Source organism: Ranitomeya imitator, chromosome 4, assembly GCF_032444005.1.
Source record: "Ranitomeya imitator isolate aRanImi1 chromosome 4, aRanImi1.pri, whole genome shotgun sequence".
Classification (NCBI taxonomy): domain Eukaryota; kingdom Metazoa; phylum Chordata; class Amphibia; order Anura; family Dendrobatidae; genus Ranitomeya; species Ranitomeya imitator.
In genome coordinates, this window is record NC_091285.1 from 575,977,584 (window position 1) to 576,001,163 (window position 23,580).

At 47.9% G+C, this 23,580-nt stretch overlaps 1 protein-coding gene across 3 annotated transcripts in view; it reads right to left on the minus strand.

Moving 5' to 3' along the window:
- DPP8 (dipeptidyl peptidase 8) overlaps positions 1-23,580 on the minus strand; it is an 80,385-nt gene that overhangs the window by 30,663 nt on the left and 26,142 nt on the right. For all 3 annotated transcript variants that reach the window (XM_069766361.1, XM_069766362.1, XM_069766363.1), the window contains 6 exons: positions 22,735-22,903; positions 18,735-18,845; positions 18,526-18,654; positions 16,790-16,851; positions 16,280-16,380; positions 8,092-8,269 (listed from right to left, as the gene is read on the minus strand). In XM_069766361.1, coding sequence (XP_069622462.1) covers positions 8,092-8,269; positions 16,280-16,380; positions 16,790-16,851; positions 18,526-18,654; positions 18,735-18,845; positions 22,735-22,903 — 750 coding nt within the window. The remainder of the gene's footprint in view (positions 1-8,091; positions 8,270-16,279; positions 16,381-16,789; positions 16,852-18,525; positions 18,655-18,734; positions 18,846-22,734; positions 22,904-23,580) is intronic.

A 23,580-nucleotide genomic window follows, 5' to 3' on the forward strand; every position in this document is an offset into this window, starting at 1 on the left:
CCAGATTCCCGATGATGGTCTGGGGACAAGGCATGAGTCCTTTTCCTGGAAGAGCAAGAGCTCCTTGGTAAGGTACGACCCCCCCCTGGGGGGCGTGGCCTAGCGACGAATGTGAGCGGACGTGCGAAGGGTCTCTCTCCCTGCACCGCTCCTTAAACTTACCCTTTCAGGCGCCGCCGAACGCCGAAAACCGGGCAGAGGGACCCCGCAAGTCCCCGGCGAGGGGAAGAAGGCTCCGGAGTTGATAAGCGGTGAGGAGCGGAGATGCCGCGCCGCAAACAGTCGGCGCCTGCAGCCGGCGCGAAAATTCAAGATGGCGCCGTGGCCGAGGAGGAGGCGGCCAGGGCCAGCGCTACATACCGCCGGAGGCTGGAGGTAATAGCCCGGCTGGAGCGATTTGCCTGCACGGAGGAGGGGGGAGCCCTGCTGCTGGGTCCAGAGGGACTTGAGGTGGAGGAAGCCCTGATGAGGCAAGAAAGTGGAGGGGACGCTGGGACCGGTGAAGTGGAGGTGCAATGTTCCCCAGGGAGGGCGCAGGGAGCGCACAGTGCAGAAAGTGTGACACCTGCTGCTAGCCCTGTGCAGACCAATGACTCTGATGTGGTACTGCAGCCAAGGATGGGGGAACCAACACTGCAGGACATTTTCTCTGTCGTTATTCACTGCAAATCTGCCCTGGCCGCGCTGAATCTGAGGGTGGATGATCTGACAGTTGAAATAAAGTCCCTTAACTCTGCTATGCGCAAAGTGGAGAAAAGAGTGGAGGTGGTGGAGGAGCGTGTGGGCAGTGTGGAGGATCAGACAAACGAACTGTTAAAAAGAGAAAAGAAATATATTCAACGAATTGCAGAGCTGGAATTTAAGACAGATGATTTGGAAAACCGATCTCGGAGAAACAATTTAAGAATAATTGGGGTGCCGGAGAAGGTGGAGGGAAATAATTCCACTGAATATATTGAGGCATGGCTCAAGAACTCGGTGGGAGGAGCAGACCTTACCAAACATTTCTCGGTGGAAAGGGCTCATCGGGTCCCCACTCGCCCTCTGCCGCCCGGCTCGGCCCCTCGTGCCATATTGGCAAAAATTCTGGACTACCGGGATCGGGAGACTTTACTGAGAAAGGCCAGGCTGAGTGATGGCCTGAGTATAAATGGGAATCGGATCTCCATTTATCCGGACTACTCGGCATCGGTGCAGAAACTTAGAATGAAGTTTGGGGAGGTCAAGCGACGGCTCCGTGAACTGGACCTAAAATACTCAATGCTCTACCCAGCTAAGCTTAGGGTCGTGGCGCTGGACCGTGTTCAATTTTTTCAAAATCCGGAGGAGGCGATGCAATGGCTGGACACCAACGCCAAGAAGATTGGCACTGAGCGAAACCGTTAAGAATGTTTCGGAAGGATTGTGACTCTGCTGGTTCTGCCTCTCTTCGTTGGAGGGGTCCTTTCTGAATGTTACTGTTGTAGATGGTTCAACTGCACCTAACGTTTACAGTATTATGTTCGGCGGCGTAATGAATATTTCATATTGGTCGCGGTGTGGGGGGAAGAGATGGACGGCAAAAGACTTAGTTCTAGGGTATACCAAGTGCCCTCGGTTCTCATATAGAGAAAGAAAGTTCGGAGTATCTGAGTTATCTTGAGTTTTAGATGGGGAAGGTTGGGTTAGTTGGTGGGATGGGGGGTGGGAAGGGGGGGGGGAGGAGGGCATTGGGGGAGACCTGGGAGAGACGATTCTTATTTTATACCTTTTTCTAAGGAAATGGGAGGGAAGGTTAATATTATAAGTTGGAATGTTAGGGGGCTAGCGGACGCTACTAAACGTGCGGCAATATTTCAGTACTTAGTGAAACAGAGGCCCTCGGTGATATGCCTGCAAGAAACTCACTTAGTGGAGGAAAAAGTAGATATGTTACAGAAAAAATGGGTGCGCAGGGCATATCACTCGACTTTCTCTAATTATGCAAGGGGGGTGTCTGTTTTGATCCATACTAGTACTCCATTTGAGGAAGTTGAGGTTAAAATTGATAAAGATGGTCAGTATGTCCTTTTGGTGTGTAAAATTCTTAACCGTCTGATTTGCATTGTTTCAATATATATACCCCCGCCGTATTCTGGTAAGAAAATTCAAGAGATTTTGGGGCATATGAGAGGGTGGGTCGGGGTTCCTCTTCTGGTGGTTGGAGATGTGAACAATATTGCCGACGACCATTGGGATAAGAGTAATCACGCTCCGCTACGTAGGGACGGTAATGGCACTCCTTTTGGGAATTACCTTAGAGAAATAGGCTGGATTGACTTATGGCGGGTTCGAAACGCTAATACTTATTCTTATTCCTGTTACTCGACCACGTATGGTTCTATGTCTCGTATCGATGTCGCCATGGGCAATGATGGGATGAACGAATTGTTAAGTGAGGTGGAATATAATCCCAGGATTCTATCAGATCATAGTCCAGTTCGGGTATCATTAAAATTATCTGAACAGGTTGGTTCACGGAAGATGGGATGGAAGGTCCACCCCTCCTGGTTACAACTCTTGGACATGGAAAGGGTGGGGGCTGAAATAGAGGAGTTTTTTAGGATTAATGATGGGAGTGCGGAATGCCACGTAGTATGGGACACCATGAAGGCGTATTTAAGGGGGATTCTGTTTCGTGACATTTCACGACATAAGACTAGGACTAGAGTACAGGATCAAGCTATTCTGGAAGAACTGAAGGCAGCTGAGGCAGCATTGGGGGCCCATTGTACTAAGGAGTCTCAGAGTCGGATGAGGAAGGCCCAAGAGGAGGTCAATCAATTATATTTGAGAAGGGCGGAGAGATTGCGGGCCTTTCAAAAAGCGTCTTTTTATTCAGAGGGGGAAAAGGTGGGGCATTTACTTTCGGTAGTGGCGTCTGCACAGAGGGACTCCTCTCATGTCTACTCCATTAGGAGGGAAGATGGAATATTGGTTACTCAGGGGGAGCAGATTTTGGAAGTGTTTAGGAAATTCTACAATAAGCTATATACTTCAAGTGTGGACAGGGGGGCTGAGGACATGACGGACTACTTGGAGGGGATTGACCTGCCTAGGTTGAGTAAAGAAGACTGTGAGTTGTTGGAGGAGCCGATTGGGGAGGAAGAATTGGGGGCCGCTTTGGCGGGGGTTGCTGGGGGTAGGGCTCCGGGGGCGGATGGTATTCCAGCTGAGATGTACAAGGTATTGAAAGAAACTTTGTTGGCCAAACTGTCGGAGGTGTATAATAGGTCATTGGAAAGAGGGGAGTTACCTGTTTCAATGAGAGAGGCTATCGTGGTCGTTATCCCTAAGGCCGACAAGGACCCACAATTACCAGAATCCTATAGACCAATCTCACTTTTGACGGCTGACATTAAGATACTGGCAAAAGCTCTGGCAAACAGGTTATCTAGGGTGATTGACAGACTGGTTCACCCGGATCAGTCAGGCTTTATGCCCAATAAATCAACGGCACTTAATCTGAGAAGGTTATTTTTAAATTTGCAAATCCCTTCTGATAATGTTGGCAAACGGGTTGTGGTATCCTTGGACGCTCATAAGGCTTTTGATTGCGTGGAGTGGAGTCATTTGTGGTCAGTACTGGAACGAATGGGGTTTGGACCTAAATTTATCTCATGGGTGCGGCTGTTGTACTCTTCTCCGGTGGCCAAAATTAGAGTGAATGACGCTCTCTCTGAGACTCTCTTTATCTAGAGGTACTAGACAGGGCTGCCCTCTGTCCCCGCTGCTCTTCGCCTTGGCGGTGGAACCCCTTGCCGCAAAGATCAGAGGGTCCCGGGAGGTGAAGGGTTTTATGTACGGGGAGGCGGAAGAAAAAGTAGCGTTATACGCTGATGATATCCTGCTCTTCTTGGAGGATTCCGAGGGGACCTTGGTAAAGACGGAGGCCATTATTGAGGAATTCGGGAGTTATTCGGGCTTAAGGATCAATTGGGACAAATCGAATATGATGTTGATAGATGGGGATAGTGGGGACGGTGATGGGGGGGACTCTGTCACAAGGTTGAGGCTAGTTGAGAAATTTAAGTACTTGGGGATTCAGATCGCACTCCCTCTGACTAGCTTTGAGGAACTGAATTTGGCACCTCTTCTGCGTAAGATACGTACCAAGGTCCAGGCGTGGAAAAAGCTACACTTATCGGTAATTGGTAGGATTAACCTGATAAAGATGATTGTGATGCCGCAGTTACTCTATGTGTTGCACAATTCCCCTATATGGATATCGCAGAATAGGTTTCGGAGGATTAGATCTTTGTTTGGTGAGCTGATCTGGGGTGGGAAGAGCCCCAGATTTAAACAGGAAACCCTACAGAGACTAAAGACGGAGGGAGGGGTGGCATTGCCCAATCCGTGGTTGTATTTTTTGGCCTCACAGTGTCAGCATTTCAAGGGATGGGGAGATGGGTCAGGTGGGATGCGGGCACCTTGCAGCCTGAGATCATTGATTGGGACAAAGGTGTTGAGTGAGGGCCTAGAGGGGGGACATTTCCGTGAGAAAGGTTCTAAATTTTGCACTGTAAGGCTCATTCACAAGGTGTGGGATAAAGTTAAAGGAATTAGGGGTGTACGGGCACTCACTAGATTCTCACCCATTTGGAACAACTGTGTCCTACAGGAGTTTAGACAGATGGAGGGATTTCATATTTGGAGGGAGGCAGGCATCTCTCGGATGGGCCAGATTTTACATCAGGGTAGAATTAGAGACTTTGAGATATTGCAGGAAGAATTTTTACTCCCGGAGTCTGAGATGTACCAATACCGTCGTCTTTCTCATGCGTACCGGGCACAGTGTAAGAGAGGGCCTGTTGAAATCCAGGTGGATCTTATGCTGGATTTTATCCTTGAAGGGGGAGGCACGAAGGGGGTGATTTCGGGTATATATGAATTCCTTCTATTTTCTTTTCTGGCGGAGCACCCTATTAGAGCAAGGGCGAAATGGGAGGCTGACCTGGGGGCGATTGATGATGACCGATGGGAATCAGTATTGGATTATGTGCCCAAGATATCAATGAGTGAGCCTGGTAGGCTGTCACAATTATTTGTCATTCATAGGGCTTACAGAACCCCAGACATGTTGTTCAAAGCCGGATTAAGGCCTAATTCAGAATGCCCTAGATGCTCGCAGTCCGAAGCAGGCATCCTTCATATGTTGTGGCAGTGCCCCAGGCTGTCCTCCTTTTGGGTGGTGGTGTTGAATAAAGTGGGTTTGGCATATAGTTGTAATGTGCCTCGGGATCCTCTGGTATGTGTTTTGGGCTATGTGGAGGAGGTAATAACTGATAAGCTGTATAAAACGGTTATAGCTAGACTGTTATTTATTGCGCGAAAGTTGATCGCCAAATTCTGGATTAGGGAAGAGCCACCAACAAGGAGAGACTTTATGAAGCAAGTGGACCATATCATTGCTTTGGAGAAGAGTATCTACGTTAGGAGGAATAAGATGGACCTCTTTGACAGGTTGTGGAGCCCGTGGCTTGAATCAATGTGACCTGAAGACCTTTTGCCCCTATGGAAATATTTTTTGACAAGTCATCTTCCTCTTCTTGTACTTTTGTATGTGATAATTTAGTGGGGGATGACTCTTGACAGGTCTCTAGTGGGTGGGGGGAAGGGGGGTGGGAGTTTGGTTTGGGACTAAATAAGTTTTCTAACAAAAATAAAAAGTATTGTGTATTTGTATATTGCTGAAAACAAACTATTCCTTTTATTGTCTATGCACAATTTTGATGGTTTAATAAAAATATCTGATTCAAAAAAAAAAAGGTACGACCCCTAGAGTACAAGGGGTTCTGATCATCGGAAGTGTTGTCTGTAAGAGTGCCCTGGTTAGAGGAAGCGTCTCGGAACAAGTCTAACGCTTTGGCCATAGACCGGGTAAGGAAGGTAGCCCATTCAGTGGGACTAGGCACACAGGGTTTGGCATCAGTAACAGGTGGTTCCTGAGCAGTCACCAGTTCACAAGCTGAGCATAATGCAGTATTGTGACCCCGGGGTAGAGATACCTTACAAGAGGTACAAGCAGCAAAAAAAGGTGTGGGTTTTCCCAGACTCTTTGTTAGGCTTTGACTGAGTGTAGCCTTGAGGAGAGCGCTTACTAGCAAGGGAAGGGTTAAGCTGTTTCTGCAGCTTACCCAGGGCCTGTGTCTTGAGTCCCCGGGGGAGGTCCGCAATGTCCACAGAAATCGCTCCCTGAAGCTGTGATTAAAAAAGCTGGAACAGCGCTACAGCATCAGCCTGTGTGGTGTCCAAAGATGGCTGCGGAGATCAGGAAGAGAAGGCGCTTCTCGCAGAACGAGAAGCGCCAGAGTGGGCGGAGCCAACATTCCAGCCTGGAAGAGGGAAAAGCCGGGGGCTAAATTTTAAGCTTGCGGCCTGTAGTGCCGCTACCGCTATTTGTGCGACGTGACTCACGGACCCGGGCTTTAAGGTATCTGCGGACCTCCCTTATCCCAGGGACCAGGACCCCCCCAACTCCTCGGCCCCGCAGGTGTACTCACGGTAGATGCGATGGGCCGGTGCTCAATCCACCGTCGCCATAGTCAGGGAGGGGGTGGAGAGCTTCTGCCGCCTTCCATCATCCGCTATAACAGTGGTGATGCAGTGGGGGGCTGCACGGATGCCATAAACATCATGTCCAGCTATGCACCTGGCTCCAGGAGAGGTAAATGGAAGGCTACTCCATGTGGTCGCCTGCTATAGAGGGGGGGAGATCGGAACGTGAAGGAAACGTCGCCCGTAAGGTGAGCTCAGGGCTGGCATCCAACGGTGCAGGAAAGGGTACGGGGCGGGACGCTCCGCGTTCTTGCCTGTTTCATGGTTCGGGGGAGATCGGAACCTAGAAAGGGTCCGTCGCCCCCATTCGCTCCGCTAAGGGTAAAATAGAATAAAAATAAAAACGGTGGGGTCTGGGAGCAGACCCAAGTGCTTCCTACAGACACTAGGCAAGAACTGGTTCACTTGGAGCCAGCAGGAGGGTGTATACTGCAGGGGAGGAGCTATTCTTTCTGTATTAGTGTCCTCCTAGTGGCGGCAGCAGCATAACACCCATGGTCCTGTGTCCTGAAATGAAGCGTAGGAGAAAAACAGTTTAAAATCCGCAGAGCAGCACACAGTCAGACAGCTGGTTTATCTGCCTGCTGCTGGCAACCGCTGATCGCTAGGGATTGGTGATGAGCGAGTGTACTAGTTAGTCGGGTTTCCCCAAGTACGCTCCGTAGTCTCCGAGTATTTGGATGTGCTCGGAGATTTAGTTTCTGTCTCCATAGCTGCAAGATTTGCGACTGCCAGACAGCCTGAGTACATGTGTGGAATGCCTATTTGTTAGGGAATTCCATTCCACATGTATTCAGCCTGTTCAGCAGTCGCAAATCATGCAGCTATGGACAGAAACGAAATCTCTGAGCACATCCAAATACTCGGAGATCACCCGAGCATGCTCGAGGAAACCCAAGTAACAAGTCTACATGCTCATCACTACTAGGGATGCCAAATGTTGAACTGATCAGATATTAATGACTTATTGAAGGATAGGTCTATTATTGTAATGGAAACCCCATAAGGACAGTTGAATACACCAGAGTTTTGCAGTCCACAAATGGCCCGCCATGCCCACTCTGACCGACGATGGGTCTCCTGACACAAACTTACAGCCCAATAGGCTTATGAACTTGTAAGATTGGGTCAGGAGACCATTCATCAGACCGGTCATTGAAGTTCATATACAGAACATAAAAAAAATGCCGTCTCAACCACACCTTAAGGTGGTAGATGAACACTCGAAACGGCATATGTTCTGCTGCATAATTTTCCTACTTATTAAAGTGTACTTCCTACATCAGATCACATTTACAAGACATACTGGGCACTCTACCAATTTAATATATTTTGTATATCACGGCACACTTGAAATATCAGGAAACATTGAGCTGCTGATGGAACGCTTCTAAAGAATGAGCAGTCATGACATTGTGCACATTTCACACTATTATCAGCAGTTCTATACAACGTCCTTAGAGACAGCAAGTTAAAATTATCTACATTGGAGTCACAATTGTGTTACTGACATACATTTATCCAAATATCTGTTGTCTCCTCATAGATCACAAGGGGTGTTGCATATTCAGACCCAGAATCTGATAACCGGTGATGATCGGAAAGTTCTTTGTAGGGAGCCACGAACAAGGAGGGTGGAATAAGAACAATTTGCAGACGCGTTTGAGGACGATCTAGTAGGATAGCCCATGCACTGCAAGGAAAGATATATACAAATGAGAAAACACAACAGATCACAAAGATCATCAACAACCATTTCCTGACCTGGACCTCTTACTTAAATGAAAATAACAGCCTGCATATATTTGTACCCATGAGTGAGCTCATCATTAAAATAGTGCCTTGTCTGCAGATATATCATAAATGCTTCATAAATGATGGACTTAGCTCTGGGACCAAGAGCAGGCAAAGATATTCCTTATAGAAGTCGACGGGAGTTACATAAAGTCAAGAAAAAAACCGTTCAACATGGAAATACCATCTGGGGGTTTTCATTAGAACAGACTTAACAGATAATGAAAACATCATGATCCTCTACGAAATCCAAAATCACTTCATTTAACAACATATAGAACCTGCAGGAGTACAAGAAGAAGCAACAAAAATCTTTAAAAGGTATCAAAATGTATTTTCTTACAGAATACATCAATACCATACAAATGTTGAACCTATGTAGGCCACCACAAAATTGTACAAAACAATTGCCCTGTATGTGCGATTCGGGTCATGGTCATGTTGGAAGACCCAGCCACGACCCATCTTCAATGCTCTTAATAAGGAAAGGAGGTGGTTGGCCAAAATCTCATGATACATGACCCCAACCATCCTCCCTTCAGTACAGTACAGTCGCCCTGTCCCCTTTGTAGAAAAGCACCTCCAAAGTATGAGTTTTCCCCACCATGCTTCACAGTTGGGGTGGTGTTCTTGGGGTTGTATTCATTCATTCTTCCTTCAAACATGGCAAGTGGAGTGGATGCCAAAAAGTTCTGTTTTGGTCTCATCTGACCACATGACCTTCTCCCATTCATCCTCTGAATCATCCAGAGTCATTTGTGAACTTCAAACGGGCCTGGACACATGCAGGTTTAAGCAGGGGGGACTTGCGTGCCCTGCAGGATTTTAGAAAAACACTACGCAGTCATGGATTAACAGTCATGTTTGAGACTGATCCCAGCTCTCTTCAGGTTATTGACCAGGACCTCCTGTGTAGGTCAGGAATCGGCCCCAAACTTTCTCAGAATCATCCTTACCCCATGAGGCGAGATTTCCATGGAGCCCCAGACAAAGGAAGATTTGACAGTCATCTTGGGTTTCTTCCATTTTCTAATAATTGTCCTTTAGCCCATCCCAGTCTTGTGGAGGGCTAAAATTTTGTCCCCATTGTCCTTAGACAGCTCTTTGGTCTTGACCATGGTGGAGAGAGTGGAGTGTGATTGAGTATCAGGACAGGTGTCTTATACAAGTAATTAGTTTATACAGGTGCAATTAATACAGGTAATGAGTGCAGAGTAGGAGGGCTTTTTAAAGAATAACTAACAGGTTTGTAAGAGCCAGAATTCTTGCTGCTTGGTAGGTGATCAAATACTTATTTCATGCAACAGAATGCAATTGAATTATGTAAGTCATACAATGTGAATTTCGGATTTTTAGATTCTGGCTCTCAGTTGAAGTGTACCTACGATTAAATTTGCAGACCCCTTCATTCCTTGTAGGTGGGAAAAGTTGCAAAATCGATAGTGTATCAAATACTTATTATCCCCACTTCACATATGGTTGCCATTTTTAATGGCACTGATGTATTTAGAATGAAAAACAGGATTTTTGGTTGCTTACCGTAAAATCTGTTTCTCGGAGCCTTCATTGGGGGACACAGGAACCATGGGTGTATGCTGCTGCCACTAGGAGGCTGACACTATGCAAATAAAGTTAGCTCCTCCTCTGCAGTGTACACCCCACCGACAGGAAGCAGGATATTCAGTTAGTGAGAAAGCAGTAGGAGAAGCAACATGTAAAAGAGAAATAATATAATAATAATAAACTTTATATAGCGCCAACAAAATCCACGGCGCTTCACAGATTAACAGATTCAAACACCCAAAGAGTGTTCAAAGAACTCAAACGTAACCAGTAAACAGAGCTGTTCAACTTGGGAGGGTGCTGTGTCACCCAATGAAGGCTCCGAGAAACAGATTTTACGGTAAGCAACCAAAAATCCTGTTTTCTCTATCGCCTTTCATTGGGGGACACAGGAACCATGGGACGTCCCAAAGCAGTCCCTGGGGTGGGAAAAACAGACTTCCATCAGGTCCGAGGACTCACCACTGCCGCCTGCAGGATCCTTCTGCCCAGGCTGGAGTCCACCGTAGTTCGGCGAAACGTGTGGATGGAAGACCAGGTTGCCGCTTTGCAAAGCTGTCAGCGAAAGCCCTGTGACTTACCGCACCGGAAGCGCCGACCGGGTAGAGTGAGCCTACATCTCAGGAGGGGGCCCTCTGTGCTTGACCCGGTAAGCTTCCAAAATTGCCGTTCTGAACGAGCGAGCAATAGTCGCCTTGGAAGCCGGCAGGCCTCTACGCACGCCATCAGGGATGGCGAAAAGAGAATCCATCTTTCGAAAAGCGGCCGTGCTAGCCAGGGAGATCCTCACTGCCCTGACGAGGTCCAGCCTGTTAAACGTTCGCTCCAGAGGATGAGTCGGAGCTGGACAAAGGGAAGGTAGAACGATGTCCTCATTGAGGTGGAAAGATGAAAACCATCTTGAGAAATGGAAGGAAGGCGGAGGCCTGGGACCACCTTGTCCTGGTGGAAAATCAAGAAAGGAGGTCGGCAGGAAAAGGCCGTCAACTCAAAAACGCGGAGGATCGAAGAGATGGACCTGAGAAAAGCCACCTTCCGAGATAGAACTGACAGGGAAAACTCCCTGAGAGGCTCAAAGGGGGGAACCCCTAAGAACAACAACACAACCTTTAAATCCCATGAATCCACAGAGGCCCTGTACGGAGGGACAGCGTGGACTACTCCTTGAAGGAAGGTCTTAACCTGTGGCTGAGAAGATAAAGTCTTCTTAAAGGGAAGAAGAAGAGCGCAGGAACCTGGCCCTTTAGGGAACTGAGAGCGAAGCCCGAATCCAGTCCTGCCTGAAGGAAAACCAAATGGAAGGCAGGGAAAAAGGACATAGGTGACAAGTAGTTGGACTCGCATCAACGAAAGTAAGCCTTCCAGGTACGATAGTAGATCCTGGAAGAAGACGAAGGCTTCCTAGCCTGGATTATAGTGTGACTCATCCGGCCCGAAAGGCCGGACGCTCTTAAAACTGTGGAGTCCACAGCCACGCCATTAAACTGAGCGACCGATAATTTGGGTGGCAGATTGGACCCTGAGACAGCAGATCGGGTCTGTTTGGAAGGCACCAGGGGTGTCCGCGAGAAGATTGACGATGTCTGCAAACCAAGACCTCCTGGGCCAATCCGGGACGATCAGAATGACCGGCACCCATCCCACCTGATCTTTTTCGACAGCTTGGAAAGCAAGGAAAGGGGTGGGAACCGATAGGGGAGCAGGAACTGCGACCAAGGAATGGCCAAAATGTCAACACCACTGCGAGAGAATCGCGGGACCTTGGGACGATCCGAGGGACCTTCCTGCTCAATCGGGACGCCGTGAGGACCACCTCTGGAGTCCCCCTACGAAGAGCAATCCGATAAGAGACCTCCTGAAGTAAGGACCATTCCCCTGCCACGAGGCCCTCGCGGCTGAGGAAGACGGTGGCCAAAATGTCCACGCCGGTGACCTGCACTGAGGATCTCACCAGGACTGTTGACTCAGTCCAAAGGAGGATCCTGGAATCTCGGCCAAGGCCAGAGAACTCCACGTCCACCCCTGGTGGTTGACATATGCCACAGCTGTGTGTCATTGTCTGTCTGGGTTCGAATTGGCAGGCTGCTGAGAATCCTTACCCAGTGAAGGAAAGACAGAAAGAAGATCCGGAACTCGAGGACATTGATCGGCAGAGAGTACTCCTGTGCTGACCAACAACCATGAAAAGAACAGGTGACAAAACCCCACGCCTCCGCCGAGAAGGCTGGCGACCGTCGTCACCACCTGCCAGGAAACTGGAAGGAAGGATAAGCTGGGAAGGATCTGCTCTGGGATAAAAGCAGAGACCTCGGTCACCAGTGGAGGAACCGTTTGATCCTGGTAGAAAGACGGATCGGATGATGCAAGGAGAAGACAGACCTGTCCTCCTGTGATAGGATAGACTGCTGAAGAAGTCTTGAATGAAACGGGCGAAGGGAAAAATTGCTTCCGGTGTTGCAACCAACCTCCTTAGGACCTTTATGGTCCATCAGAAAAGAGGGGAGCCGAGAACCCTGGAGCAACAAGACGGAACTTCTTCCTATTGATGAGCCACCGCAACGGCTAGAGTGTCGGGAAAGAGGGATAGACTTTCGGGAGCCTGAAACCGAAATTCCTGAGCCTCCATGGAAGTGATTACTGAACGAGGGAATATCATCCTGAAGTGTCTCAGACGAAACTTCCTGTTCAGCAATTTGAGATCCGCACTGGGACGAACCTTGTCGTCCTCTTTCAGTACAAGTAGGTTCGAAGAGAAGCCTGTGAACCGTCCGTTCCTGTTCAGGGACGGGAATGTTACCCCGGATTTAAGGAGGGAAACAATGGCTGTAAAGAAACCCAGGACTAGAACGGGGTCTCTTGGAGGTTGGGATTAGAGAAAACGATCCCAGGACCGTGAAATTAATCTATTTCGTCTCCAGAGGATACAAGTTCCCTGGCCCATGCGTTCTCTGTTGAGGAAACAAAGACGTCCCTGGGGAACAGGAGAACGGCTGCCCGGCCTAGGAGACGGGCTGGGGCCTAGTCGTGGGTCCTGCCTAGGTGGAATTCCCAGTCCTGGAGAGTCCACCTTAGGAGTAGCGGGAACGCCAGGAAGGAGTGAGTCGAAGAATACCTTCTTCTCTTAACGTGCCTGTGGCCTCTGCTGTTGCGAAAAAGGGGTCAGATGCCGTGAAAACGACGAAAAAGAGGGCCGAAAGGACCGAAGTTGCTGCCTAAGAAGAGAACTGGTGCCACCAGTGGCGTCCTTGATAATTTAGTCCAGCTTGGAACCGAAAAGACGTGATCCTTGAAAAAGGCAGGCTCGTAAGGGACTTCTTGATGACCCTTGAGCCAAACAGAGCAAGTAATCTGGGTGGCAACTTTCGCCAGCCAGTCTGGTGGAGCTCCGGCTTGAATTCCCCAACGGAGTTGTTTAGCCCCTTTGGATAGACTTCGAAACCCAAATGGAAGCGAAAGCCGGGCACAGGGATGATGCGGCAGCTTCGAAAACCGAATTCGCGAAGGACTCCATGATCTTATCGATGGAATCTGTCAGATTCGCCCCACCGGACAGCGTGAGGACTGTGTTGGTGGCAAGTCTAGCAGTCGGCGGATCCACAGAGGGAGAGGTCGTTCTCTAACGCCTCTCGTTCCGGTTGGCAATGAGATCCAGAGGAAGGAAATATGAGACTCCAAGACGCTCGTCTCTTTGAGAACGTCTGGTCGAATTCTCTCTTTCTCTGGCCAGTAGCTCCTCAGGATGAGGAGCGAATGCCTTGGGAGGTAGTTTAGACCGTCTAAACGAAACCGCCTGATCTGCAGGTTCTGTAGAGGTATCTTTGATGCCACAGGTCAGAATGGATGCTCCAATGAGGCTTTGAACCATATCCCTCATGCTATGATTTGGTTCAACTTCGGCCCCAAATTATCCTCCGAGGCCTCGCCTGACTCCGGGGAGGGGATCAGGAGGAAGTCGACCACAGAGAAGGACCGTGGGGCGAGATGGACCGAGAAGAGAACTCAGACCGGCGTTCCCGTCTGGATCTTTCGCGGCCTGCATGGAAGACTCGGACGGAGCTTCTAGTGACCCGCTGGCTACTACGGAAGTCTGCAGGGGCAACTGATCGAACACGGACACAAGGGTCTGGGACACCCGTGTGAGATCCGCTACTGATAGAGATAGAGGGGAGGCCCAGCCTGGGGAGGGGACTTCGCTCTGAGGCGGAGAAGCAGGGGAGCCTTAGGCGGTGAACATAATGTGGGTTGCTGCGGGCCTGCCTGAGGGAAGCTTGGGGTTACAAGACGAACCCTGAAAGTGTTTCAGTAAGGCACAGGAAAAAGTAGGAGGCCGGGAGAGACCACCTTTAAAATTAGCCCAAAGGGGCCCCTGAGGGAAATGTATGGAGAGTAGGGGACGGGGGGGGGGGGTGGAGTCTGTGCAGAGGTACTCACGGCAGAAGCTGCGGTTTCCGGATGGAAGGCTGCACGGCTTGGAAGATGCTCCTCAGGAACGATAGCCCCTAGGAGAACAGGCAGACACATCTGATGCACTCTCTTGTCCGATGTACTCTCTTGTCCGATGTAGCTTGCCTGCAGGCCAGTGGGGAGTTGTGAGGACGCCAGAAATTTGCGCTCTTAAGATGGGCGAAGAAAAACGTTCCTGGCACAGAAATAAGTATCTGTGGCTGCCTGGGAGTGGTGGGCGGGCTTAACCGCCAGGCCAGGAGCACCAAGATGGCGGCGGTGGGCGGAGCTTGCCGTGATAATCGGGCGGGAGAAAAGCCCGCTCGAGAGAGAGGAAGTGGGAGGGGACGCGGCGCCGGAAGTAGGCCCCGGGAAAAGCCGGGGCCTAAATTTGAGGCCGGTGGCCGCCAGGAAGGGCCGCAGTGGCGGGAACATTGCAGACGCCGGGAAAAGCGGTGCGGTTGCCTGCAAGGCTGCCGCGCCAAATGGGCACGGTGTGGCCGGAGGAGGAAGCCGGAAGTAGGCCCCGGTAGAAGCCGGGGCCTAAATTTGAGGCCGGTGGCCGCCAGGAAGGGCCACGGCGGCGGGAAAAGTGCCGACGCCGGAAAAAGCGGCGCGGTTGCCTGCAAGGCCGCCGCGCCGAGGCAAAAGTGCACAGTGTGGCCGGAGGAGGAAGCGGCGCAGTGCCAGCAAAGCCGCCGCGCCAGAAGAAACGGTGCCTCCGTAGAAAACGGCGCGGCTGCCAGCGGGCAGAATAGTGCGGCCGTAAGAGGGAATCGGCGCGGCTACCTAAGGCCGCCGCGCTGGGGCAGAAACAGTGCGGCCGCAGGGGAAAAGAGGCAGCGGCTGCCACACAGCCACCGCACGAGGCCAGAGCACAATGCGGCCGGGGGGAAAAAGGACAGCGCGGCCGCCTGTAAGGCCAAGAACAGCACGGCTGCCATAGCGCTGCTGCCATGTGAATGGGGCGAAGACCCCCGCCCCATGTGAAAATGAAAAACCAGCCTGGAAAAATATCCCAAGGGACCCCCAAATGATTGCCCTGGAACTGAGGAAGGACTCAGAGGTACTGGAATACTCACCTAAAACATCCCACGCCGTCCTTACTAACCTCATTCTGGGGAAAATATCAGACGTCCATGGAGCTGATGGACGTCCTCGTCTCCTCCAACCGACAGGCTCTGGTGGGCGAGTGGGTGGGGGACGGAGCCAGGACCGGACTTCTGAGCACGCTTGTGTGCTAGGGTCTTGGTCCTGCTGTGTGATCTATGAGGATACGGGGTGGCAGTACACGCCGTACTCATAGTCCGCATTGTGGAACTACAGGTGTGACTGTTCACCCTGTATCCCGCCGGAAACCTGAAAAGGAACGACGCACATTGAGGTAGATAAGGGTCTAATGAAAGACCCGTGTCCACCTCCTACTGACACTAAGCTAAACTGAATATCCTGCTTCCTGTCGGTGGGGTGTACACTGAAGAGGAGGAGCTAACTTTTTTATTTGCATAGTATCAGCCTCCTAGTGGCAGCAGCATACACCCATGGTTCCTGTGTCCCCCAATGAAAGGCGATAGAGAAATAGATACATTTGTGATTTTTGATCCAATTGCTCCTAGTATTCTGTAGGTTCTGTTAACAGATAAGTAGGCATCTCTGGAGCATTACATTCCCCACTATTTAGGCACAGCAGTGATTCATTTGGCTGTCCACTCACTTCCAACAGGGCCGAGCTCCAATACCAGGTCAGCAACACATACAGGCCTGATTAAACATTATAGGGTAGCATGGCACTTGGCAGAGAATGAACATTCCTATAGTAGCTAACTGTATAGGCCCCACATTACTTAGTCACTGCTGTTAGATATTTAAATATTAGATCAGGCATTAGTCTCAGAAAACTCACTATTTTCCATCTGGAGTCCAGCCAGCTCTAGCAATGTATTCACACCCAGCAAACAGCACCTCAAACGGCTGCCGCAGCTCTTTGTCTATAGCATCCAACACCTGGAAGACAACAACATACCGGTTATAGCAGACACCAAGCACAGTCCTATAAGGGACAGAAAAGGTATGGGTAAGTAAGGTAGTCACCCCCCTCCCCTCAACCTAATTTAATGACTGGCTGCAAGTAAGATTCTGGACTATAGCATTTGTTGCTTCACGACTTCTACCAATATCAATGAAAGTTGTTAAGATGCCATCTATGGCCACTGCAACCTTATAGGACCATTTTCATATAGGCTTGTATTAACTGGCATTCCACTGTCAGTCTAATTAATAATGGGAAAAAATAGGATGCATAGTATTTGATGAAAACCATATTGTTTCACAGTTTGAGCTCAAATCGTATCATGGATGCACGTGAAAAAGTAATACAAAGTGAACTAAGAAAAAAAAAAAAAGCACCACTTACTCTGCCCTCTGCATCCACAGTTATTTCTGACAGCTTAAATGTCACTTTTGGGTTTGCAGTCCCTGGGGAAGAGAAAAAAAAAATCTGATTGACCAGAATTCAACAAAAGATTTACCTGCAAGACCAAACTACCGTACATTTAATTGTCAATTTGGAAAGCACTATAAGGATATGTACACAGTGTCATTATGCTGCACTTTTGGAGCAGAAACTCAGTTATTGAGGAGTTTTCGCTGTGTTTGTTTGGAAAAATAAAAAAAAATAGGTGTGCACATAGTCCAAGGGTGCAGCCCTAAAGTTACCAAAAATTGCACAGATATGAGAGTTCCCATGCTGCAGATATTAACCCCTTCATGACCTTGGGATTTTTCGTTTTTCCGTGTTCGTTTTTCACTCCCCTCCTTCCCAGAGCCATAACTTTTTTATTATTCCGTCAATTTGGCCATGTGAGGGCTTATTTTTTGCGGGACGAGTTGTACTTTTGAACGACATCATTGGTTTTAGCATGTCGTGTACTAGAAAACGGGAAAAAAATTCCAAGTGTGGTGAAATTGCAAAAAAAGTGCAGTCCCACACTTGTTTGGCTTTTTTGCTAGGTTCACTAAATGCCAAAACTGACCTGCCATAATTCTCCAGGTCATTACGAGTTCATAGACACCTAACATCACTAGATTATTTTTTATCTAAGTGGTGAAAAAAAATTCCAAACTTTGCTTAAAAAAAAAAAAAAAATTGCGCCATTTTCCGATACTCGTAGCGTCTCTGTTTTTCGTGATCTGGGGTCGGTTGAGGGCTTATTTTTTGCGTGCCGAGATGGCTTTTTTAATGATAGCATTTCGGTGCAGATACGTTCTTTTGATCGCCCGTTATTGCATTTTAATGCAATGTCGCGGCGACCAAAAAAAAACGTAATTCTGGCACTTCGAATTTTTTTCCCGCTACGCTGTTTAGCGATCAGGTTAATGCTTTTTTTTAATTGATAGATCGGGCGATTCTGAGCGCGGCAATATCAAATATGTGTAGATTTGATATTTTTTTTATGGATTTATTTTGATTGGGGCGAAAGGGGGGTGATTTAAACTTTTATATTTTTTTTAACATTTTTTTCAACTTTTTTTTTTTTCACTTTTGCCATGCTTCAATAGCCTTCATGGGAGGCTAGAAGCAGGCACAACTCGATCGCCTCTGCTACATAGCAGCGATCTGCTGATCGCTGCTATGTAGCAGAAATGGAGGTGTGCTGTGAGCGCCGACCACAGGGTGGCGCTCACAGCCACCGGCGATCAGTAACCATAGAGGTCTCAAAGACCTCTATGGTTACAATGGAGACGCATCGCCGACCCCCGATCATGTGACGGGGGTCGGCGATGACGTCATTTCCGGCCGCCCGGCCGGATGTGGTAGTTAAATGCCGCTGTCTGCGTTTGACAGCGGCATTTAACTAGTTAATAGGTGCGGGCAGATCGCGAGTCTGCCCGCGCCTATTGCGGGCACATGTCAGCTGTTCAAAACAGCTGACATGTCCCGGCTTTGGTGCGGGCTCACCACGGAGCCCTGCATCAAAGCGGGGCTTCTGACCTCGGACGTACTATTCCGTCCGAGGTCAGAAAGGGGTTAATGCAGAACTTTCTGCCACTGAAGATCAAAATCAGCTCCACTCATCTGAATTCAGTGGTTTCTGATGAATAGGACTTTCTGCAATAAAATATCCAGTAAACACACAACCAAACACTTACCAGCTTTGGGGTACCTAAAGGAATCGGTCCTTCGGGTTTCCAGCATTGGGGAAGTCACATGGATTATCTCAACTTCAGATTCATCATTTTCTTCATAGAGGATGCGCAGTATCTGACCGCCTGATGGAGCTGCGGCATACAGATAAACTGTTAAACACTGCTTCTCCATGACAGGTGTGACTAGAAGACTTACAGGACGCAATCCTTACTTGTCTCATTACGGGGACACCACCAGTAACCAGTGTAGCGATCAAACTCCTCCTGTAACACGAAGGAGGCTACGCCAGCAGAACGGGAATCTTCTTCCACTCCTACCAAGTCTGTCGGAAATAGAAATCATTTTATCGGATTCATTATTGTGCAGAAGAGACCAATCCTAAACCATAATATCATTATCAACTGACTAAGCCCAGTACTCAGTCTAGTACCAGTACTAATATTACACTCCATTATACCCTCTACTACAGGCTTTCAAATGTAAAAGAAAAAAAAAAAGCGTAAAAATTTGTTGTTGGTGGCATTTATGCAGAGATTTTGCAAATTCTTGCGTTTTAAGAGCTTCAATTTTTTTTTCTTAAAAAGGCGAGTATGGCTTATTAACCCCTTTACCCCCAAGGGTGGTTTGCACGTTAATGACCGGGCCAATTTTTACAATTCTGACCACTGTCCCTTTATGAGGTTATAACTCTGGAACGCTTCAATGGATCCTGGTGATTCTGACATTGTTTTCTCGTGACATATTGTACTTCATGACAATGGTAAAAATTATTTGTTAGTACCTGCGTTTGTGAAAAAAACGGAAATTTGGCGAAAATTATGAAAATTTCGCAATTTTCCAACTTTGAATTTTTATGCAATTAAATCACAGAGATATGTCACACAAAATACTTAATAAGTAACATTTCCCACATGTCTACTTTACATCAGCACAATTTTGGAACCAAAATTTTTTTTTGTTAGGGAGTTATAAGGGTTAAAAGTTGACCAGCAATTTCTCATTTCTACAACACCATTTTATTTTAGGGACCACATCTCATTTGAAGTCATTTTGAGGGGTCTATATGATAGAAAATACCCAAGTGTGACACCATTCTAAAAACTACACCCCTCAAGGTGCTCAAAACCATATTCAAGAAGTTTATTAACCCTTCTGGTGCTTCACAGGAATTTTTTGAATGTTTAAATAAAAATGAACATTTAACTTTTTTTCACAAAAAATTTAATTCAGCTCCAATTTGTTTTATTTTACCAAGGGTAACAGGAGAAAATGGACCCCAAACATTGTTGTACAATTTGTCCTGAGTATGCCAATACCCCACATGTGGGGGTAAACCACTGTTTGGGCGCATGGCAGAGCTCAGAAGCGAAGGAGTGCCATTTGACTTTTCAATGCAAAATTGACTGGAATTGAGATGGGACGCCATGTTTCGTTTGGAGAGCCCCTGATGTGGCTAAACATTGAAACCCCCCACAAGTGACACCATTTTGGAAAGTAGACCCCCTAAGGAACTTATCTAGAGGTGTGGTGAGCACTTTGACCCAACAAGTGCTTCACAGAAGTTTATAATGCAGAGCCGTAAAAATAAAACAATTTTTTTTCCACAAAAATTATTTTTTTAGCCCCCAGTTTTGTATTTTCCTGAGGGTAACAGGAGAAATTGGACCCCAAAATTTGTTGCCCAATTTGTCCGGAGTACGCTGATACCCCGTATGTTGGGGGAAACCAACGTTTGAGCGCATGGCAGAGCTCGGAAGGGAAGGAGCGCCATTTGGAATGCAGACTTAGATGGAATGGTCTGCAGACGTCACATTGCGTTTGCAGAACCCCTAATGTACCTAAACAGTAGAAACCCCCCACAAGTGACCCCATATTGGAAACTAGACCCCCCAGGGAACTAATCTAGATGTGTTGTGAGAACTTTGAACCCCCAAGTGTTTCACTACAGTTTATAACGCAGAGCCTTTGAAAATAAAAAATCTTTTTTTTTCCCACAAAAAATATGTTTTAGCCCGGAGTTTTGTATTTTCCCAAGGGTAGCAGGAGAAATTGGACCCCAAAAGTTGTTGTCCTATTTGTCCTGAGTACGCTGATACCCCATATGTTGGGGTAAACCCCTGTTTGGGCACACGGGAGAGCTCGGAAGGGAAGAAGCACTGTTTTACTTTTTCAACGCAGAATTGGCTGGAATTGAGATCGGACGCCATGTCGCGTTTGGAGAGCCCCTGATGTGCCTAAACAGTGGAAACCCCCCAATTATAACTGAAACCCTAATCCAAACACATCCCTAACCCTAATCCCAACAGTAACCCTAACCACACCTCTAACCCCGACACACCCCTAACCCTAATCCCAACCCTATTCCCAACCGTAAATGTAATCTAAACCCTAACTGTAACTTTAGCCCCAACCCAAACTGCAGCCCTAGCCCTAACCCTAATCCGAACCCTAGCCCTAACCCTAGCCCTAGCCCTAACCCTAGCCCTAGCCCTAACCCTAACCCTAGACCTAACCGAAAAATGGAAATAAATACATTTTTTTAATTTTTCCCTAACTAAGGGGGTGATGAAGGGGGGTTTGATTTACTTTTATAGCGGGTTTTTTAGCGGATTTTTATGATTGGCAGCCGTCACACACTGAAAGACGCTTTTTATTGCAAAAAATATTTTTTGCGTTACCACATTTTGAGAGCTATAATTTTTCTATATTTTGGTCCACAGAGTCATGTGAGGTCTTGTTTTTTGCGGGACGAGTTGATGTTTTTATTGGTAACATTTTCGGGCACGTGACATTTTTTGATCGCTTTTTATTCCGATTTTTGTGAGGCAGAATGACCAAAAACCAGCTATTCATGAATTTCTTTTGGGGGAGGCGTTTATACCGTTCCGCGTTTGGTAAAATTGATGAAGCAGTTTTATTCTTCGGGTCAGTACGATTACAGCGACACCTCATTTATATCATTTTTTTATGTTTTGGCGCTTTTATACGATAAAAACTATTTTATAGAAAAAATAATTATTTTTGCATCGCTTTATTCTCAGGACTATAACTTTTTTATTTTTTTGCTGATGATGCTGTATGGCGGCTCGTTTTTTGCGGTACAAGATGACGTTTTCAGCGGTACCATGGTTAGTTATATCTGTCTTTTTGATCGCGTGTTATTCCACTTTTTGTTCGGCGGTATGATAATAAAGCGTTGTTTTTTGCCTCGTTTTTTTTTTTTTTTCTTACGGTGTTTACTGAAGGGGTTAACTAGTGGGCCAGTTTTATAGGTCGGGCCGTTACGGACGCGGCGATACTAAATATGTGAACTTTTTTTTTTTTATTTAGATAAAGAAATGTATTTATGGGAATAATATTTTTATTTTTTTTTTCATTATCTTGGAATATTTTTTTTTTTTACACATTTTAAATTTTTTTTTTTTTTACTTTTTTACTTTGTCCCAGGGGGGGACATCACAGATCAGTGATCTGACAGTTTGCACAGCACTCTGTCAGATCACTGATCTGACATGCAGCGCTGCAGCCTTCACAGTGCCTGCTCTGAGCAGGCTCTGTGAAGCCACCTCCCTCCCTGCAGGACCCGGATCCGCGGCCATCTTGGATCCGGGGCTGGAGGGAGCAGGGAGGGAGGTGAGACCCTCGCAGCAACGCGATCACATCGCGTTGCTGCGGGGGGCTCAGGGAAGCCCGCAGGGAGCCCCCTCCCTGCGCGATGCTTCCCTGCACCGCCGGCACATCGCGATCATCTTTGATCGCGGTGTGCCGGGGGTTAATGTGCCGGGGGCGGTCCGTGACCGCTCCTGGCACATAGTGCCGGATGTCAGCTGCGATAAACAGCTGACACCCGGCCGCGATCGGCGGCGCTCCCCCCGTGAGCGCTGCCGATCGCATATGACGTACTATTGCGTCCTTGGGAAGTAAAGCCCACCCCACATGGACGCAATAGTACGTCTAATGGCAGAAAGGGGTTAAGGGCCTACCACAACATATAGCATGGGAATAGTGTACATTCTAGCCAAAATCTACACCAGCTCTGAGGTTGTGTACGTTTCATGTTCTGACTGGCACACAGACAACCCAAAAGATCCAAAAAGGCTATTAAGGCGCATGCAAACCTTAATCCAGCAGCCTTTGGGAACATGACTGGGGTCTAAAATGCCAGTTGTAATAAATCCCTATTTATGTTTCCAGACTTTATAGGCCTTTACCTTTGTGCACAAATGTCAGCCTGCGCTCGTCTCCGGTATCTATATTGGCCACCCACAAATCGTTGCTGTGCACAAACGCCATCCAGGTTGGGTCTGCGGGACAAATGGTGGGGTCCATGCGAATGTTCGGGCAGTTGCTTTCCAGTAACTGTGGCTGCAGTGACTGTTTCTACAGATTAAAACAAAAGGAAACCATATATTTCAGTAACCACAATGAAATAGGGATTTTTGTGTACTCACCATAAAATCCTTTTCTCCGAGCCATTCATTGGGGGACACAGACCGTGGGTGTATGCTGCTGCCACTAGGAGGCTGACACCAAGTGATACAAAGAAAGTTAGCTCCTACCCTGCAGTATACACCCTTCTGCTGGCTCTCAGCTAACCAGTTCGGTGCAAAAGCAGTAGGAGATCAATCATGAGCTTAAAGCATGCCATTATATATGAGAGTATAGCATATCAGATTATAAAAACAAGCATAAGCTAATACCAGGGTGAGAGCTGTGTCCCCCAATGAATGGCTCGGAGAAAAGGATTTTATGGTGAGTACACAAAAAAATCCCTATTTCTCCTTCGCCTCATTGGGGGACAGACAGTGGGACGTCCCAAAGCAGTCCCTGGGTGGGGACAACATCAGGTCATGCCCTGTGTAACCGCTACTTACATGTGCGCCACCGCGGCCTGCAGAGTCTGCCTGCCCAGACTCATCTGTGGAAGTGTGGAAATTATAGTGCTTCAAGAAAGCATGCGGACTGGACGAATCCGCAAGCTTGCAGGTGTGCCTTGTCGATGCCTGGTGCCTAGAACCCACGATAGACAGGGAGATAGATGTCAGCCTAACACTGAA